The sequence below is a fragment of the Rhinopithecus roxellana genome, chromosome 3 (assembly GCF_007565055.1).
Source record: "Rhinopithecus roxellana isolate Shanxi Qingling chromosome 3, ASM756505v1, whole genome shotgun sequence".
NCBI classification, from domain to species: Eukaryota; Metazoa; Chordata; class Mammalia; order Primates; family Cercopithecidae; genus Rhinopithecus; species Rhinopithecus roxellana.
This window is the reverse complement of record NC_044551.1, coordinates 83,516,904-83,533,472: the sequence shown is the minus strand read 5'-3', so window position 1 is coordinate 83,533,472 and position 16,569 is coordinate 83,516,904. Positions and strand designations below refer to the sequence as shown.

Here is a 16,569-nt window from a genome sequence, read left to right as displayed (position 1 = left end):
CTGAACTCTAGCCTCAGCTTTGGTATTGTGCTGGCAATGGCCCTGCGGTCCCTGAACTCCTCTGAGCCTATGTTTGCTCACACGCAAAAGGAATGAATCATGTTCAACTAGACAGTGGTTATGTGGATCACCTGAGGAAGTTCAACTAGAGAGTGGTTATGTGGATCACCTGAGGAAGTTCAACTAGACAGTGGTTATGTGGATCACCTGAGGAAGTTCAACTAGAGAGTGGTTATGTGGATCACCTGAGGAAGTTCAACTAGAGAGTGGTTATGTGGATACCTGAGGAAGTTCAACTAGACAGTGGTCATGTGGATCACCTGAGGAAGTTCAACTAGACAGTGGTTATGTGGATCACCTGAGGAAGTTCAACTAGACAGTGGTTATGTGGATCACCTGAGGCAGTTCAACTAGACAGTGGTTATGTGGATCACCTGAGGAAGTTCAACTAGACAGTGGTTATGTGGATCACCTGAGGCAGTTCAACTAGACAGTGGTTATGTGGATCACCTGAGGAAGTTCAACTAGACAGTGGTTATGTGGATCACCTGAGGAAGTTCAACTAGACAGTGGTTATGTGGATCACCTGAGGAAGTTCAACTAGACAGTGGTTATGTGGATCACCTGAGGAATGCTTGTACACAAGACAGCATTTTATAAGCTGTAAAGCTAGACACAATACGAGACAACATTATCATTGCTCTCTAGCTTCACTACAAGTTTTCTGCCATGAAACTCTGCTACAAGGTAATCTGTGATGACTCGTAGCCTGCCAGGGAATACTTTCTCTTGTGTTGAATTCTCTTTTCTCTCTCTCCCATCCTAGACCTTCCCCTTCTTTAGATGTTACTTGCTGGTTTGTGTGGCAGTCAAGGTTTGTGTGGCAGTCAAGATTTCGACAGCCACATTATCATTTTACAACTCAGGGAAGCGGTGTCTACTGTTGAAAAGGAGGTAAAATGAAATGAAGCACCACCACTCAACTTTGCCCAAGTCACTTAATTTTCTTGATTTGACTTGAAGACTCTATTTTCCTTTAAGAGGCAAGTGGATTGGTAATCAGCAAGATCATAGCTTTAATATAAGCTAAATAGCTGCCCTTTGTTTTTTCTTTTAGCATGATATATGTGGTTGAGAGGATAGACAGAACAGTCAAGGCACAAACAGGATAAGAAAGTACAGTTGGCCTTTGAACAGCATGAATTTGAACTGCATGGGTCCACTTATACTTAGATTTTCTTTTGCCTCTGCCACCCCTGAGGCAGCAAGACCAACCCCTCCTTCCTCCTCAGTCTCCCCAACATGAAGGGTATGAGGATGAAGACCTTTAAGATGATCCACTTAATCAATAGTACCTCCACTTAATCAATAGTAAACATATTTTCCCTTCCTTATGATTTTCTTATTATTTATTTTTATTATTATGTATATATTTTTGAGGCAGGGTCTCACTCTGTCACCCAGGCCAGAGTGCAGTGGCATGACCTTTCTCACTGCAGTCTTGACCTCCCAGTCTCAAGAGATCCTCTGACCTCAGGTAGCTGAGACTACAGTGCATGCCACTATGCCTGGCTAATTTTTTGTAATTTTTTCTTTTTTGGTAGAGATGGGGTTTTGCCATGTTGCCCAGGCTGGTCTGGAACTTCTGGGCTCAAGTGATCCACCTACCTCGGCCTCCCAAAGTTCTGGGATTATAAACATGAGCCATTGTGCCCAGCCATGATTTTCTGAACAATATTTTCTTTTCTCTAGCTTACTTTAAAAGGACAGTATATAACAATATAACATACAAAATATGTGTTAAGGCTTCCAGTCAATGGTAGGCCATTTGTAGCTAAGTTTTTGGGGAGTCAACAGCTATACAAGAATTTTCAACTGTGCAGGTTGGTGCCCTCAACCCTTGGGTTGTTCAGTGGTCAAGTATAATGCTTTTCTTTCTTTCTTTCTTTTTTTTTTTTTGAGATGGAGTCTCCCTCTGTCGCCCAGGCTGGAGTGCAGTGGCACCATCTCAGCTCACTGCAAGCTCTGCCTCCCGGGTTTACGCCATTCTCCTGCCTCAGCCTCCCAAGTTGGGACTACAGGCGCCCGCCACCTCGGCCGGCTAGTTTTTTGTATTTTTTAGTAGAGACGGGGTTTCACCGTGTTAGCCAGGATGGTCTCGATCTCCTGACCTCATGATCCGCCCGTCTCGGCCTCCCAAAGTGCTGGGATTACAAGCTTGAGCCACCGTGCCTGGCCGATTTTCTTATTTCCTAAAGGGGAACTTTGCTTCCTCGGGGGGGTGGGTATTGATCCTCACTGACCCCTAATACCTCTGACCCCTCAAAAAGCCTCATGCTCCAGAATAATAAGGAAATGGGCCAGATTTTTATGTTTCACAATTTATGAAAACAAAACAAAACAATCCAGCATGCTAAAGCTTTGTATAACTGTTTTTAAAGCAGGATTTTCTCTACATTTCCTCTTTTGTGCTTCTTTTCTGATTTGTACTCACAAGTAGTAGAAAGCATTAAGATGAGATTTTCCAGAAATGATTGTTTTCTGTGAGAACTCAAAATATGTTGGTTAAAAGATATAGTTGGTTAAAAGAATGTCATTATATAGAATTTTTCTGTCCCTGCATTATCACATTTCTCTCTATAGCTGATACTTTTGTGAATCGTTGCAATCAACAGTCTCGGTTTTAAATGATTTTTCTTTTACTGAACACTTGAATTGTCTGTACAATGTAGCTTCCTAGCAAGTTTAAGAAAAAGAAATTTGCTTTCCATTGGCCAAATCTGTTTGCCTTTTTCTCATTTTGTTTCAAACTTTCTTCTACCGAGACCCTAAATAATGTTGATTTTAATTTGTAAACGTCTCAAAGGAACTAGCTTTCATGATACAATATTATTTGTTATGTCTTTTCTTATTTTTCTTGTTAGTTTGTGCACAGACCACCGTGTTGTCTTTAGTTTCTTCGTTTTGCACTAAGGAAGCTTGAGTTTTCTTCTTTTGTATTATAAAATATTTGTGCCATTTTGATATGAAATTTCCAGAGGTAGTTTTCATAGAAAGACTTTCATAATATGCTTGGTTTATATGTTTACTATCTAAAACATCCTTGAACTTTAAAGACATTAGATTTTCCATTGTCAAGCTAATACCACAAAACACTACCAATGATATTCATACCAAATCATTGCATCAATCAATTGGGAGGCATAGAAATCAAATGTCAACGTGGTGACTGTAGTTAATATTGTACCGTAAACTTAAAATTGGCTAAGGGAATAGATCTTAAATGTTCTCATCACACACACAAATACACATGCACACAAATGGTAACTATGTGAGGTGATGGATATGCTAATTAGCATGATAGTAATCATTTCACAATGTATATCAAAATATCATATTGTACTCCCTAAATATATATAATTTTTATCAATTATACCTCAATAAAGCTGGAAAAACTGGAAGGTAGCTTTTAGATAACAAGGCGGTTTTTTAATATTTTGTGCTCACTGTAGCTTAATTCAAGTAGTATTTGGCTGTTTTTATGTCCAAAAATATGTGCTAGGCACTATTGGGTATATAAGGATGAATAAGACATGTAGGCTAGGGTCTTGCAGAGTTTGCAAAGATGTAAGTATTCCAAAGTTTGCATTAAATGTCTGAAGTACTAATTGAAAGAGTAGGCCTGGGATCCAATTTGAAACACTGCTCAATATATTTAAGGTCAAAGTTCAACCTTAAACAAAGAATTAATTATTCTACTCTTAAAAAGGTGAAACATTCCGGGTAATTAAGTAATTAAATCAATAGCAATTTTCTCACAATAAAACTTTGGTTCAATTATATAAGGAGATTATGATATTAATCCTAACTTAACTGTGATAACAATTCCTATTTAAAACCTTATTAAAACCCAAGCGAAAAGATCATTTTAAAAATTGTTGGGCATCTTAAACTTTCTTATTACAAAGAAACAAGAGTTAACCAGGTTCTATAATAACATTCATGGTAATTGAAATAATATAAACCCCAAATTGTACCATAAAATGATGATGTTTTCAAATGAAAGGATAAATATCCTTAAATAGAGGGGAATCTACCAGTTGCCAGGGATCCTCAAACAATGTGAGGTGTCGTGTGCATATTATTTTTCTTATAGTTAGAATAATAAAGGCAACTTCATATTTTTATATAAACTCATGCTCCGAATTGCTGTTGATGCATCAGACTCAGCTGCCTTCACTGCTTTGGCACCATCTTCTGACCCATAATACTTGGCTTCACAACATTGGCCATGAGTGGGATCACCTGTTCACCTTCGGCTCTTCTTTCTCTCCATTTCACCTGTTCTTTGAAGGCACCCTTCACAGCAGGGCACCTTCCCTCCTTACGCGGGTCTTGCTTTAGTTCCTTACTAGTAAGTGTGAGATGTCGGGCCCTGTTCTGAGCCTTTTCTGTGTATTAACTTATTTAATTATCACCTCAATAATTTTATGACTCCTTTCCTTTAACAGTTAAGGAATCAAGGGGGCACAGGGAGATTAAATTACTTGCCTAATATTACACACATAGTCAGAAGTGCAGCTGAGGCTGAAACTAGACAGTCTGCCCATGCTATTGACTTACACTCTCTAGTGAGTAATTGTTGAAGGAATGAAAAGCATTTTCTCTCCAAATCTATTCCAAAAAGGCCATAACTGAGATAACTTCAACTACCTTCCTAACTGCAATCTCTATTCCCTCTAGTGGGCATTAAATCCCACATTCAGAGTGATATTTCAAGCTTTTTGTTATGCCCTCATCACTGCCCTTAAGTCCTTTGAAACACACCAACTCACCTATTTATTAATAGTTTTCTCGCATGTATATATTTAATCTTTTAAAATGCCTCTCTTTTTTGTGCATATATATGCTCTGTGAAAAAAAAAATGGGAAGAAACTATAAATGCTTTCCCCGGGAAATATTTTGGCATGCTTCTTCTCTTCTTATTCCAGGTCACATAATTTCAAATTTGACTCCTTACGTGGGCCTTTGAGGATACCCATTACTTTTACTTATGTATTGATAATTGTGATAAAAAAGCTCTAATTTTCTTGTGGGGAATTCTGTACTTCTTTTTGATCTATCTTCAATTCTAGATGGAAAGAAAGGTTTGCAAAGAACACTGATATATTTAGCATGTTAATGACGGTCATATTTTGTTGTCATCTTGGTAACTGGCAAAATAAAAGTTTGTAGGAAGATAGGAATTTGCTCCCAGCAGCCTACACCAGCACATAGAGTTGCCCCCTCCAGGTTGCAATGGCACATTGATATCTAAACATAATCTCCTAATTTGATGAAGGCTATCAAAGGGAGGACCCCTCCCAAACGTCTGTTTGTTTTTGGTAAATGTGGGTGGAACATAAGGAAGACATTTTTAAATTTGGCTAGAGAGGTTGAGGCCTCTAAAAGTTAAATGTATAATTCTGGTTACAATGTATTTTTGGCTTTTCATATCAATGGAAATGAAAAATACCAGTGGTTTAGGAATCTGTTGATGCTTGATTACAATATGTCAGGAATTTATTATCTGATTTTTGAAATAAAGTTTAGTCACAATTAAAACGAGGGATTTTTGTTCTACCAAAAAGAGACATGGACTCACATGTTGAATGCAGCATTATTCACAACAGTAAAGACACGGAATCAACCTAGGTGCCCATCAATGGTAGACTGGATAAAGAAAATGTGGTATGTATACATCATGGAATACTATATGCAGCCATAAAAAAGAATGAAATCATGTCCTTTGCAACAACATGGATGTAGCTGGAGGCCATTATCCTAAGTGAATTAACACAAGAACAGAAAACTAAATATGGCATGTTCTCACTTACAAGTGGGAGCTAAACATTGGGTACTCATGGACATAAGGATGGCAACAATAGGCACTGGGGACTACTAGAGTGGGGAGGGAGGTGGGAGGGAGAGGGGCAGGAGTTGAAAAACTTACTGTAGAGTACTATGCTCAGTACCTAGGTGATGGGATCAGCTGTACCCCAAAGCTCAGCTTCATGGAATATAACCAACTAACAAACCTGCACATGTACTCTCTGAATCTAAAATGAAGTTGAAAACAATTAGAGATCTTGATTTGAAAAGAAATGTAAAGCAAGATGTTGGCATTCAGCTTATTTATATTCCCATCTGCCACTACAGACCCATATTATGACAAAAAAATGAAGAACTCTGGTGCAATCAGTATTTACATGATTTACTAATACTACGAACAAGTTATGCTGATCAATAAAGAAATACTTAAAAATGCCTATAAAATAGATTCAAAGGGCTGTGTCCATAATAAGAATGGGAGCCTCTCTAACCTTGCCACAACTTCTACCTCTGTTTAACATGTTGGGGTGTGGAAGTAACAGCTAAAGTGGGAACAAAAAGGATGCAAACCCTTCACTCTTTACTTGACTCCTTGTTTGTTTATTTATTTATTTTTTTGAGACAGAGTCTCATTCTCTTGCCCAGGCTGGGAGTGCAGGCGCGATCTCGGCTCACTGCAACCTTCGCCTCCCAGCTTCAAGCGATTCTTATGCCTCAGTCTCCTGAGTAGCTGGGATTATAGGCATGCGCTACCACGCCCGGCTAATTTTTGTATTTTTAGTAGAGATGGGGTTTTGCCATGTTGCCCAGGCTGGTCTCGAATTCCTGACCTGAAGTGATATGCCTGCCTCGGCCTCCCAAAGTGCTGGGATTACAGGCCTAAGCCACACGCCCAGCTGTATCCCTCCATTTTGTTCAACAAATTGAATTCAAGCAGGAAGGAGGCTCTAGGATTCCACCAGCATGATGAAATGGAAGCTGCAGGATCTGGGATTGGCTTCTTGTGAGGCTTTCTCTATTACTCTGCTGTGTGGTTGGCCAAGGTAAGAGTTGCCTTGTGTTTATGACCAAGGCCAGACATTTTAACTTTTCTGCTTTCCACATGAGCTGTGCACAGAGGGAAGTTTAAGAGCCAGAAAAGTGCTGCTATACAAGACATTTTCTTAGTATCAAATAGCAAATTGAAACTTTTGTCATTAAGAAAGTGAAACCAACTGGTGGAAACAAATGAGGATTATTTCCAATAATGGCTGTTGGGAAGTTACTTCTAGAAATATTTTCAAAGAAGTATATCCAATGGGCAAGTGTGTGCATGCACTTTCTCTTAAGTATGCTAACTCATAGAAATATAAAAATGTTAGTTAAATGGCTGAGCATTAAATTTAAATGAAGAAGAAGAGAGATATGCCCAAAGGCACTTGCCCTGATTCAGTGAGAAAAGATTATTGCAGGTCATTGAACCAGAACAGAAGTTTAGAGAGGGTTATCAAGGGAAAGAAAAAGACACTTAAAAAAAAAATCACAGTGACCAGAAAGATCATTAATTGCATATCTCCTTTTAAAATGCTCATATGTAACTATTTTGAATACCACCAATGTGTTCTGGAAATGAAAAAGTAAAAGGAATGTGCATAACAATGATGCAAACATATTCGTGCAGCTCTTTAAAAGTAGCCTTAAAAAAAATTTTTTTTTTCTCTCTACCTTTGGGTTTCACACAATACATTCTCAATAAGTTTTTGTGGTATTGTGTAGAATGCAATCATTGAACACCAACGCATGTTCCGGGTTTTTTTTTTTTTTTTCCACTTGTGCTTCAAAATGGCTTTGCAAAGTGGACATACAGGGGAGGGTATATAACTGAATAGCTAGGTGGCCAGACAGTATCGTCTGTCGGGGTCTTAGCAATGTGAGACAATGGCCTGAAATACTTGACTGCTCTGAGCCTTAATTTACTCATCTGTAACACAGGGATGGAAACAATATTCATGCATTAGGGTTGCTGCGAGAATCCAATGAGATAACCCATTTGAAGCGCCTAGGACAGGGTTTAGAACAAAGTAGTGCTCAGAAAATATCAGCTATGACGATGCTTTCATGTGACATTGCTATTTGAAGCAACAAGTGGTTCAGAGACACTCTGAATCACGCATGGGATTAGTGCCAGGAGGTTTCTACTCTTCAGCTTATGCTCTTTTTAGGGAAAAACAAATTAGTGTAAGAATTAGAAAAAGCAACAATTTCAACGATGGCATCTTTTAAGTAACCTTTCAGAATGGATAAAATATTGCTTCATGTTTACTAATTTGGATCATGTAATTATAGTAACAAATAATTGCTCATTTCTAATTTTAAAGGTGTGTAAGGCTGACAACTTTCATTTTTACGGTCCGTTAAAACATTACTGTCTAATTATCTTGAGAAGAGTGGCTTCACTGAATTGGGTAGACATTAATTTTAAAGACAGAGGATAAAGGCATATTGGAAAGCCTATATGTTAGAGCTTCAAATAGAACTCACATTTTCATAATATTTAAAAAAAATACAGCCTATCAATTTTTTTTTTGAAAACTGTCCCCCCAAAACCATCACCAACTTCCATCAGAAAATACCTTTGAAAGTATACAGTTCATTAAATTCCATAAAAACAGATCTCCTGGCATGTTACTAAAAATAGAAACATCTCGAATGCTTTAGTGGAGGCTGGTCTTATGTATAAATTGTGTGGAAGGAGGAGTTAAGGAACATTGTGGAAGATAAAATGGAGCAGATGGGAATTAAGTGTTGCTGTAGCTGTTGAATGGCACTGTGCAAATCTTCTGCCTAAAGTTAGGCATAATTCTGCTATTTTAAGTAAATTCATCTTTGTATTAATGAATGCCTCTGTCTTCAAAATCGAATCTGTGTCTACATCTACCTGTGCTCTTTTTTTCTTATGGAGTGTAATCTTAGACTATCTACCAATCATCGCCAGGAAATTGCTGCATTACAGAAAACAGGCTAGAGAGTTACAGGGATCTCTGAAAATGTGGAATGATAAGGCTTCCCTCCATTTTTCTATTATATTAAGTTTACATAAGCCAAAGATAACCCAAGTGGATTTTGTACAAAAGTAAAACACTCTTTTCTTTAGCCCATGACAAGAAAATATGTACCTCTTTGTGTTTTCTGTGTCAGTGTGAGGACTCTTTCACTCTGCTGGTTGTTCAATCTCTAAATCTCTGACCCTTTGAACTCCAGCTTTCGGACCTTTGGCTTCTCTATCCGATTAATTGGGAGGTCCTGGCAATTCTCCCTCTGCAGTATAAGCTAACACTTGCTCTGTCTTTAGATGGGGTTCAAACACCTAGGAAGCTCTGCTGAGCCCCAGAGCCTGGTTGGCTCTTCTCCTTTTTATTTTGATAACACTTTGTGGATGCTCAATTTATTACTGAACTTGCCACATTTTGTTATCACGATTGGCAGTAACATCCTCCTAGGACAGTGGTTCCCAAATTTGGCAATATGTTAGAATCATAAATAATTAAAAACCAACTAAATCAGAATGTCTGGGGAGGTGAGACCCAGGGAAGGCATTTTTAAAAGCAGCACTTCTCAAATTTTAACATGCATTCGATTCACCTGGGGATCTTGTTAAAATGCAGATTTCTGATTCACTCAGATTGGAGGTGGGGCCTGAGACTCTGCATTCCAAACAAGTTCCCAGGTGACACAGATGCCACTCAAGCTAAAGCAGCTCCAAGCAGCCCCCAAATGGAGATGCGGTTTGGAAAACAATCACATCCGGGTGTTATATCTGAAACTCACAAACTCAGAAACTTACCCAATACACGACCACTTATTTCTTCCTATCCTGTTACCTCTCCCTGCCAGCACCATTTTAAGTGAGTGGAAGTTGACATTTTCTTGTAAATCAGAATTTGTTTTGTCAATATTTCAGCTATAATGGGCTTTCTCCACTATTCCTCCCCACCTTGTCTTGTCCGTGTCTCTGCATTCATCTCACTGGCAACAGAACGCAGTGGAAGGTTCAGAAAGGTTAAGACGGAGGAGCAAGGTCTCACTGCAGTTGCTTGTGCTTCAGTTGTAAAGCACCATCTTGTCTGTTCTCGTCATTGCCACTCCAGCTCCTGGACTGCCTCTTTGGCTGCTGTGTCCCCCACCGCCAGCCATGACCCTCTCTTTTTTTTTCCCTTCTACACCTGAAAGCCCTTTGTTTCCCTCACTTACTCTCATTTTCCTCACTCCACCATCCTCACGATGACTTACCACAAATTAATTTGCATCATCATAATTTCAAATCAACACAAAGACAAACAGATGTTTATAATGTAAACATTTCTTCTATGTTAAGTTTTATTTTCTCAACAGTATTACTTTTCCTCAGTTAATGCTTCTATCCTTCCACATACAGATAGATCCTTTGAGTGTTAGGCACCCATGATGGGCTCGGAGTGATTTTTATTTAGTAGTAATCTGCTTAAATAGCACGATTAAAGGTTCTATTAGCCTTGGCATACCTTTATATGTCAACCTGACTATTCTAATGGTTCCCAGAGTATGCACTGAGGCAACCTGGGTTGCAGGAGGGAGCTGATCAGGAAATATTTTAAAATTTGGAGGGATAGCCTGGTGCGGTGGTTCATGTCTCTAGTGTCAGCTAGTTGGGAGGCTGGGGCGGGAGGACAGCTTGAGCCCAGGAAGCCAAGACTGCAGTAAGCAGAGATTGCGCTGCTGAACTTAAACCTGGGTGACAGAGCAAGACCACAGTTCAAACAAGAAGAAAAATAAAAAATTAAAAAAAAAGGAGGGAAAAGGAGGGAAATTCAGCAGCACGTGACCTCTCTAGACCCCTTGCGAATTACTCGCTCCAGGTAGTTCACAGTTTCAACAGTAGGTGGTGCTGCATTCCTTTCAATGATTTATATTTATAAAGCTGGGTTTTCCATAGTGGCTGTAATAAAAACCAATTACAGTGCAAAAATCAAGGTGGGAAAGGAAATGAGAGGGCTGTGTCCAATCTGACTGAGAAATTGTGCCATGCTCAAGAGGTGCACACATACCATTTGTAACTGTGGTTAAGAGTGAAATAAATTTTTTTTGTCCATTTATGTGTATTTTTTCAAATAATTATTAAGTTGTTAAAGCAAAAATTCTTATTAAGTTGTTTGAGTCTAACTATTTAATACATGGCACTATAAGGTATTTCTTTGAGCCTAAGGGCTCTGTGAACCAAGAAAGTTTTGGAACCTCAGCTCTGGTCTAATCATTTTTTTCCGGCCAAAAGCTTCCTGACCTAGTGGAGCAGGATAATCGCATTGGGTGTATTTTTTTTTTTTTTTTTGAGACGGAGTCTCGCTCTGTCACCCAGGCTGGAGTGCAGTGGCCAGATCTCAGCTCACTGCAAGCTCCGCCTCCCGGGTTCATGCCATTCTCCTGCCTCAGCCTCCCGAGTAGCTGGGACTACAGGCGCCGCCACCTCGCCCGGCTAGTTTTTTGTATTTTTAGTAGAGACGGGGTTTCACCGGGTTAGCCAGGATGGTCTCGATCTCCTGATCTCGTGATCCGCCCATCTCGGCCTCCCAAAGTGCTGGGATTACAGGCTTGAGCCACCGCGCCCGGCCACGCATTGGATGTATCTTTTATTCCGGGTAAATTAAAGGTGGACCAACTTGTGGCCACAAATGAGGGGCAACTCTCTCCTTTATCTTTTTTAAAAATGTATTTTTTTCTATTATTTTTAATTGTGGTAAAAAATACTCGTCTAATTGTTTGATCTGTTGATATCATATAACTTCAAAGAGGAATTTGAGAAAATATCATATCAACAGTTCAAAACCACCTCTAACGCATGTCTGATACAGCCACGGTGGCAACTTTGACAACTTCAGTTGTTGCCCTTGATTTTTTTTTCCAGTAAATATCTCATGTGTTATAACTACAAGGAGGAGAAGGAGGGGCAGCAGGGAAGGACAGGTGATGAGGAGGGAGGGAAATTTATCTAGTTGCCAATAAAATATCCAAATCCAACTAATCCAGTTAAAGCTGTGGTTGTGAAGAGATTTTGCCATGATTCTCTGTATTTTCCACCGAGCTTTGTTAATTACCTCATTTTACTTCTGCAGTGATATGAAAGTCAATATGCCACTTCAATGTGTTACACATGGATTTAATAGAACATATACGATGGATTTTTACCAATAATAATAACTTCTTTATGCACCTACTCTGTCCCTACCACTAGTGCCTGTATCACTTTACTGCAACTCCACCAGGTAGGCATTGCTGCATGCACTTTCTGGATGAAGAAATGAAAGCCCAGAAAGGTTAACAACCTGTCCTGGGTCACATAATTGGCAACTGGCAGCACAGTGACGCATTCTTGGATCTGCTCGAGTCCACAGCTTGTAAGTTTTCCCCATGGCACTATTACTTCTCATAATTATAATTGTAAAACTGATTCTTACGTGGGTTTAGCCACTGCTGTTTGTAGTATCCTGAAATAACCTGCCCCAACACCTCCCCCCACTTTTTTTTTTTTTTTAAGAATATGTGGCATTATAGGTGTAAAATGGCATCACAATTGGAGAGGAAAACTGGAAAGGAAAACGGGGAACCATCATTTAGATAAAGCACTTTTTAAAACTTAATCTTCTATGGCAACAATGCTATTTGTGTTGTAAAAAGTGCTTTAAAGATTTTAAGATGATGGTTATTTTTTACAACCATCACCGGATTCACCTAGTTTTCTTCACATTTCACAAAGGAAATGGAGTGAAGTACAAGTAGCTGAACTGTCTTTAGTAGTCACACAGAGTGTGAATTTCACAGCAAATACATGGCTAGATCCTTGGGGATCTGTGTTGATGTTCACCCCTTCACCAAATACTTCCTCTCTCACTTTATTCCACATTAATAATTCACATCGTTGGAATACTTCCTGGTTACGTCAGCCCAAGCCGTGGATGGCTTCCCTTCATTTATGGTGGTAAATACTTAAAGAGAATATTTACATATGGTTATTCAGGGATATTTGATCACAGATTGAAGTGTGAACATGCAGCCTTTGGAATCTGCAGAATGTATGTTTTTTGCATGATAACCTAATATAGATGTCTTAAAATCATAGCTGTAATAATAAATGAATGCCTTTTCTCATGTATCTATTTATGTTCATTATCAGATTTGTTTAGGAAGGGATATGTAGCAATGATTTTGAAAAAAATCAATATTACCTTATGAGGCATGGAACCTACAAAGCACAAGCCTGTAACCCTGTTTTTTCTTTGACATCTTTTCAGTATGCAGATATTCTGCAACAAGGATGGAGCTGATGATAAAATTTCAACGAAACTCATGATGACAGGCTCACCAAGCTGTTTCACTGACTCAGCTCCGGTAATCTGTGAGGGCTATAATAAGCGATGCCTCCTCACTTTACTTTCTGGAGTCAATAAAATGGTCAGATGATATTTGGAAAGAGTACTTTTACATAAGCATTTTTCTCTTTTACAAATTTTGCCACAGTTAAATCACAAGATTTTGAAATACCTGTTTTTTGGCAACTATTTGAGATAAGACTAAACAGTAGCAGCAGCAGAAGCTGCCAAATCTAAGGCGGTGGTGGGTTTTGACAGCCAAAAGCTCCATTTGGCCAGAGAATGACGGTGCTATAGGTAGCAGAGTTAAGTAGTTAATTTGAACTTGGCCAAAGGACTATAGCTCAGAATATTTGCTTTTAGAATGAGAGAAAAAGGAGCCTTCCTTTCCTTACAGTTTAATCTCTCCATTCCTATTTTTAATACACCCGACTTTATAGAATAGCCAGACCACATTTGTTAAGCTACAGTAAAAATTAAAGGATTTATGATAATCCTATGCGGTTGGTTGTGGGTGTTTCACTTTCAACTGGAGCACTTTCTCTCTCTTTGTTGCAGGGCTAACATTTCTCAGCTTTTTGCTACAGTCTTCTTTCGGAAACTACTCAAGTGAAAAAAAAAAAAAGTCTTACCAGATAAGCAACAATTCTTACTATATTGGGGAATAGTTCATATCCTCCCCGTCTATTTATTACAAGTAACTTCTTCGGGCTTTTAAACTCAGAATGTCAAAGCACTCAAAGGAATCCTACCTTGCCCACATACTGATAATCGGATCCTGTGTATTCCTCCAGGAGAAAGAACTGATTCCACATCCAGCTCCTTTTTGAACGGTTCAGCTCATTTTTGCTGTTTCCAGAGAGCTCCAGGGCCCTTTTCTTTGCTGGGAAACCACTAGTCCTCTTAGATAGTGGAGTTGAGAGAGTTGGGTAGGGCTGGCCCACCCAAAAGAGCAGCAAGAAGTAGCGGTAAGTTCTCATGCTGATGGCACCGTCGAGTCTCTGGGTAGTGAGTGCCCCTCTCTTGGAAGTGCCTTTTTCACTGCACCGTATCCAGCCTCATTCCTCCTTCCTTCCTTAATGTTCTTTGCTTGGCTCTCAGAGGATATCTGGAAAGAATAATAACATATCAAGCATTTTTAGAGATGCTTAAAATTCAGTGTTAGAGCAAATAGGCTGGAAAAAAAGAGGACAGAAATTTGAATAGCAAAACAACAAAAAAAGTTGGCTATCAATTTTGAAATGAAGGAGACGATCTTCCAGACATGCTAAATGGAAGGCGTGTGCTGGGTAGGAAGCTCTTGTTTTCTTTCTCCTTTTCTACTGCTTAAAAATCCTATTTTAAGGAATAGTGTTGCTATAGGTCAATGTGCCAGAATGGATTATTGCGCTACTCTTTTACCTTGGAATATGTGGGCTGAGATCTGGTAGAAAAAATGAGTTTGTGTTTCTGATTCTATTTGCATATTTATCCTCATGAACAAGTCTAAGGCAAAGAATATCACAGACCATTTGAATTCAATTGAAAATGGATAATGTTGAAATTTCGCTAAAATGTATTGAATCCCTGAGATGTGCCAGGCGTGAGTCAGGCAGAGCCAGCTCTGCAGACTCTTGGCTTCGGAGATGAGCTGTGATAGGACCTTTGGGTCAAATAAGGCTGGAAAAGACCATACACCTTCTCTTCGGAGTGCAGATTAGCATATCAAAGTGCCTGAAATAAAGTTTCTAAAGTGATATTTTGCAACAATAAAGATAAGTCTATACATATTTAATCCAGCATTTCCCAAACTTGTCCAGAAAACTTTTTTTTTTTTCCTTAGAGGACCTAATAATACTATAGGATGGGTGAGTAAGCAACCTATAGAATTTGTATTTAATAGACTGTAAGAATTAAATGAGCAATTCTATTCAAATTTCCTTAGAAAATCCTAAACCTTATCTATAAATTTTTGCCTTTATCATAAACAATCAGGCATATTTGTTAAAACTGGTAAAATTACAATTACATTTGTTATAACAAAAATTACAGTTGCACAGTTGCTAGGTAATTTTCACAGGTGTATCAAACATATCTAAGTACCACAGTGAGGGCCATCAACTGTAAGAACTGTAACAAACTGTAACAAAAATGTCAGTTATTATACTTGCGCGTGATAGCTTTCCATGGGAAATATTAATTTTCAAAAACACAATCTACCATAAAAAAAATCCTGGTGGCCAGATTTGCTTGGTTTAGATGTTCCAAATTAGTTTACTAGTTTATGCAATTAAAGTCATATATGCCTATATCGCCTTTAGAAATTTTTCCACATTTTTTTGGAGAAAAAACAGTAAATTACTCATTTGTCTTACCATTTGATATAGAAAAACCATTCTTAAATATAATAACAACAACAACAAAAAGGAAGTGTTGTGTAATGCGGAACATAATAGTAATTGAACTGGTACATTTACTCTAAACCATGCAGATCAAGAACATGTTTTAGGTAATCTGATTAGTATTTTTTTCTCTACATCAGAAAAGAGTGGTTCACTTGATTCTTGTCATTCTACCAGGTAAATGTATATGTGACAGGTTTTTGTTTGTTTTTTACTCCAGCAATGAGTAATTATAGCCACCTAATATGTGGCTTAGTCAAAGCCTTCTATTGAAAGATAAGTGAAATAATTTATAATATTTGGCATTTTAAATCCTTTATTCCGTTATTATGCATCTGCTTGACAGCAGGCTGGGGAAGTTGAAAATTCCACAGGTAAGTAAATTAGTACTGCGACAATTAGCCATACTGGAAAAATGCCAGGCAACAGTATACTTGTCATAATGCAGCCTTGGTACAGGTGTGGAATGACTGACGATCAATTAGGTACGAATGATTCTTCTCTCTCCTCATAGATGGTATATAAAGGGGACGGAGAGTGCATATGGAGAAAAGCCCTCTAAAGACATCTATTCATTTTTAGTAGCCGAGATTACACTGAGGTTGATTCTGTGGAAATTACATTTTTCTTAATTTCCCTCATTCTCCATTATTTGCAAAGACAAATCCTGCAGTGAAGAATTACATGTCTGCTGCTGCACTCCACGAGCACCCCATGGTGCTGGCAGGAAAGAGGGATACGGAGAAAGGACGTGTCAGCTGTTTAAAAGGCAGACTCCTGAAGGCCGTTTTAGAGAAAAATCGATCCCTGTGGGTGTTGTGTGCAAACTCTACAAGCTGTTGCCACTTGAATATTAAATATTAGTTCTTTTTAATATCACAGATACCAAAATGTCAAGTATTCCATTTTTTCTTAGTTGGTAATGAGCTTTTAAGTG

The 16,569-nt window shown here is 38.6% G+C and overlaps 1 protein-coding gene across 1 annotated transcript in view; it reads right to left on the bottom strand.

Annotated features, from left to right (window-relative positions):
• Positions 1 to 16,569, bottom strand: part of CDH6 (cadherin 6) — a 137,548-nt gene that overhangs the window by 50,359 nt on the left and 70,620 nt on the right. Inside the window, exon 2 of the mRNA XM_010378023.2 lies at positions 14,004 to 14,359. Coding sequence (XP_010376325.2) covers positions 14,004 to 14,231 — 228 coding nt within the window. The 5' untranslated portion in view covers positions 14,232 to 14,359. The remainder of the gene's footprint in view (positions 1 to 14,003; positions 14,360 to 16,569) is intronic.